Source organism: Sinocyclocheilus grahami, unplaced genomic scaffold (assembly GCF_001515645.1).
Source record: "Sinocyclocheilus grahami isolate Dianchi unplaced genomic scaffold, SAMN03320097.WGS_v1.1 scaffold702.1, whole genome shotgun sequence".
In the NCBI taxonomy this organism is placed as follows: Eukaryota; Metazoa; Chordata; class Actinopteri; order Cypriniformes; family Cyprinidae; genus Sinocyclocheilus; species Sinocyclocheilus grahami.
Genome location: NW_015505881.1, coordinates 326,168 through 328,484, shown reverse-complemented (window position 1 = coordinate 328,484; position 2,317 = coordinate 326,168). Strand labels below are relative to the sequence as shown.

The 2,317-nt window shown below is 36.0% G+C and overlaps 1 protein-coding gene across 18 annotated transcripts in view; it reads left to right on the top strand.

Annotated features, from left to right (window-relative positions):
• Positions 1 to 2,317, top strand: part of LOC107559840 (ankyrin-2-like) — a 126,055-nt gene that overhangs the window by 43,953 nt on the left and 79,785 nt on the right. For all 18 annotated transcript variants that reach the window (XM_016243832.1, XM_016243838.1, XM_016243829.1 and 15 more), the window contains exon 2: positions 1,280 to 1,381. In XM_016243832.1, coding sequence (XP_016099318.1) covers positions 1,280 to 1,381 — 102 coding nt within the window. The remainder of the gene's footprint in view (positions 1 to 1,279; positions 1,382 to 2,317) is intronic.

Genomic DNA, 2,317 nt, shown 5'->3' with positions numbered 1-2,317 from the left:
CTTGTTGTTTGTAATTTCTCCGATCACAAATGCAGACATGGTTTTATGTTTACGCGGCGCGATCCAATGCAACGCGTAAAAAGACAGTATAAGTCATTATAATCCGTAATTATGTCCCCACTGGATGCAACAAATGCCTCGTTTATAATGGATTTTAATGTTTTTGTCTCGTCGCTCCGGCCGGACAGGGCATCACAATATGGTAAGGGGCATAACGTTTCCGTCACACGCTTGAGGTATTCGGCCAACCACAACGCACTGAATTGCTGGCCAATCAGAGCACACCTCGCTTTTCAGACCGATGAGCTTTGTAAAAATCGACGCATTTCAGAATGTGCGGGGCATAGAGGAGAAACAATAATGTACAGTATGCGGAAAATAATGTGTTTTTTTAACCTTAAACCGCATTAACACATTTCATTACACCAAATACACAAAATAATGTTCTTTTTAGCAGCATCATATGACCCCTTTAAAAACAAATGCACAATGCATGTACTTCTGTAACTGTTTTTGCTCATAAACACTCACTCACTGAATTAATTTTCTCTCTGAAGCTCTGCATATGCTTCACATTTATATACTCAGTTCACTAAGTGTGCTGTGTGGTTCCTCACTCATTGTCTGCTGTTTATAAAAGATTTGAGTGCCTGCAATCTTTCTGCTGAGGTACTAATGGTGCATTGCAGTTTTATGCAGTCTGCAATGTTTTTTTTTAGTTGCTCCTTACAAATCTATCTTTGCATCAACCACTAGAGTTCTTAAACATTTTTGATAGCCTTATGCATTTCAATCTTTTTATCTGTTTATTTTAAGTATGTTGTTCATGATGCCCATTTCTATAGAACAGGATATTCAAAAATCCACCTTTATCCACATCAAACATTACTTGTAGTGAGTTAATGTTCAGAACGTTACTGCAGACTAGTAATTCAGAGAAAAAATATTTTAAAATGTTGACAATATTTGAGAAACAGCTGAAATCTCATCTCTTTTGTGAGCACTTAACTGTATCCTGCTAAATAAAAAATAATAATTTCACTCTTTCTTATACCCCTTATCCCTCCCTGTTCTAGATTGTACTATCCTGTAAGATATGTGAAAGCTTTAAGCACATATTTCTGAGCACTTGTGCTATTGTCTTCTTAAGACGAATCACTTGTTGTATTCCGAATTTGTATGTTGTTTTAGATAAAAGCACCTGCTAAATTAATAAATGTAAATAAAGATGTTAACCTGTACTAATGATGTAATTTTGCTTTTTTTTGTTTTCTTCTAGTCGGACAGCAATACCAGTTTCCTTCGAGCAGCAAGAGCAGGAAATATTGACAAGGTTCTGGAGTATTTGAAGGGCGGAGTAGACATCAGCACTTGTAATCAGGTAGGAATCTCTTTCTTATAGATGCCCAATAAAATCTTTGTATTCGGCAGAAAAACAACACTCTTGCTTGTGTGATATCGCTAAACTATATCTTGTGATATGAAATACAGGACACAAATGCATTCTTAAGAGGCTACATGGAGTTAGTCATCATTATGTTGTCAACTGCATGCAATGTAAGAAGATGTACAGGTCTAGGCCGAGGCAGAATGCGTTAAATGCATTAATAATGAGGACACATAATTTTTTCCCCATACTTTATCACTCCAAATTAACGTTAAATTGAGAGCCCTATTATTTAGATATAGCACGGCACCACTTGTACTGTCAACTGTACATTGATTTTTTTTCAACATAACATAGCACAAGCCATACATCTACTGCCATCAGCCATCTCTTTAAAATGAATACAATTAGTGAACACAGACAAATAAATATAGTGTTATTTACAGGTATACATATATACAGTATATATATATATATATATATATGTGTGTGTGTGTGTGTGCATGTTTATGTGGTTTATGTTTTATTAAATTTGTATAATAACATGGGTATGACATAGGTATTACAACGAGAAGGTGATTTATGAGGACATTTTCAGTGTCCCCGTAATTCAAAAGGCTTATAAATAATTCAGAATGAGTTTTTTTGAAAATCTAAAACTGCAGAAAGTTTCCTGTAAGGGGTAGGTTTAGGGGTAGGGTTGGTGTAGGGCAATAGAAAATACGGTTTGTACAGTATAAAAATCATTACGCCTATGGAGAGTCCCCATAAACCATAAAAACAAACCTGAGTGTGTGTGTGTGTGTGTGTGTGTGTATGTGTATACAGTATGTGTGTGTGTGTGTGTGTGTGTGTGTGTGTGTATACACACACAGAGAGCGAGAGAGAGAGAGAGAGAGAGAGAGAGAGAGAGAGAGAGAGAGAGAGAAA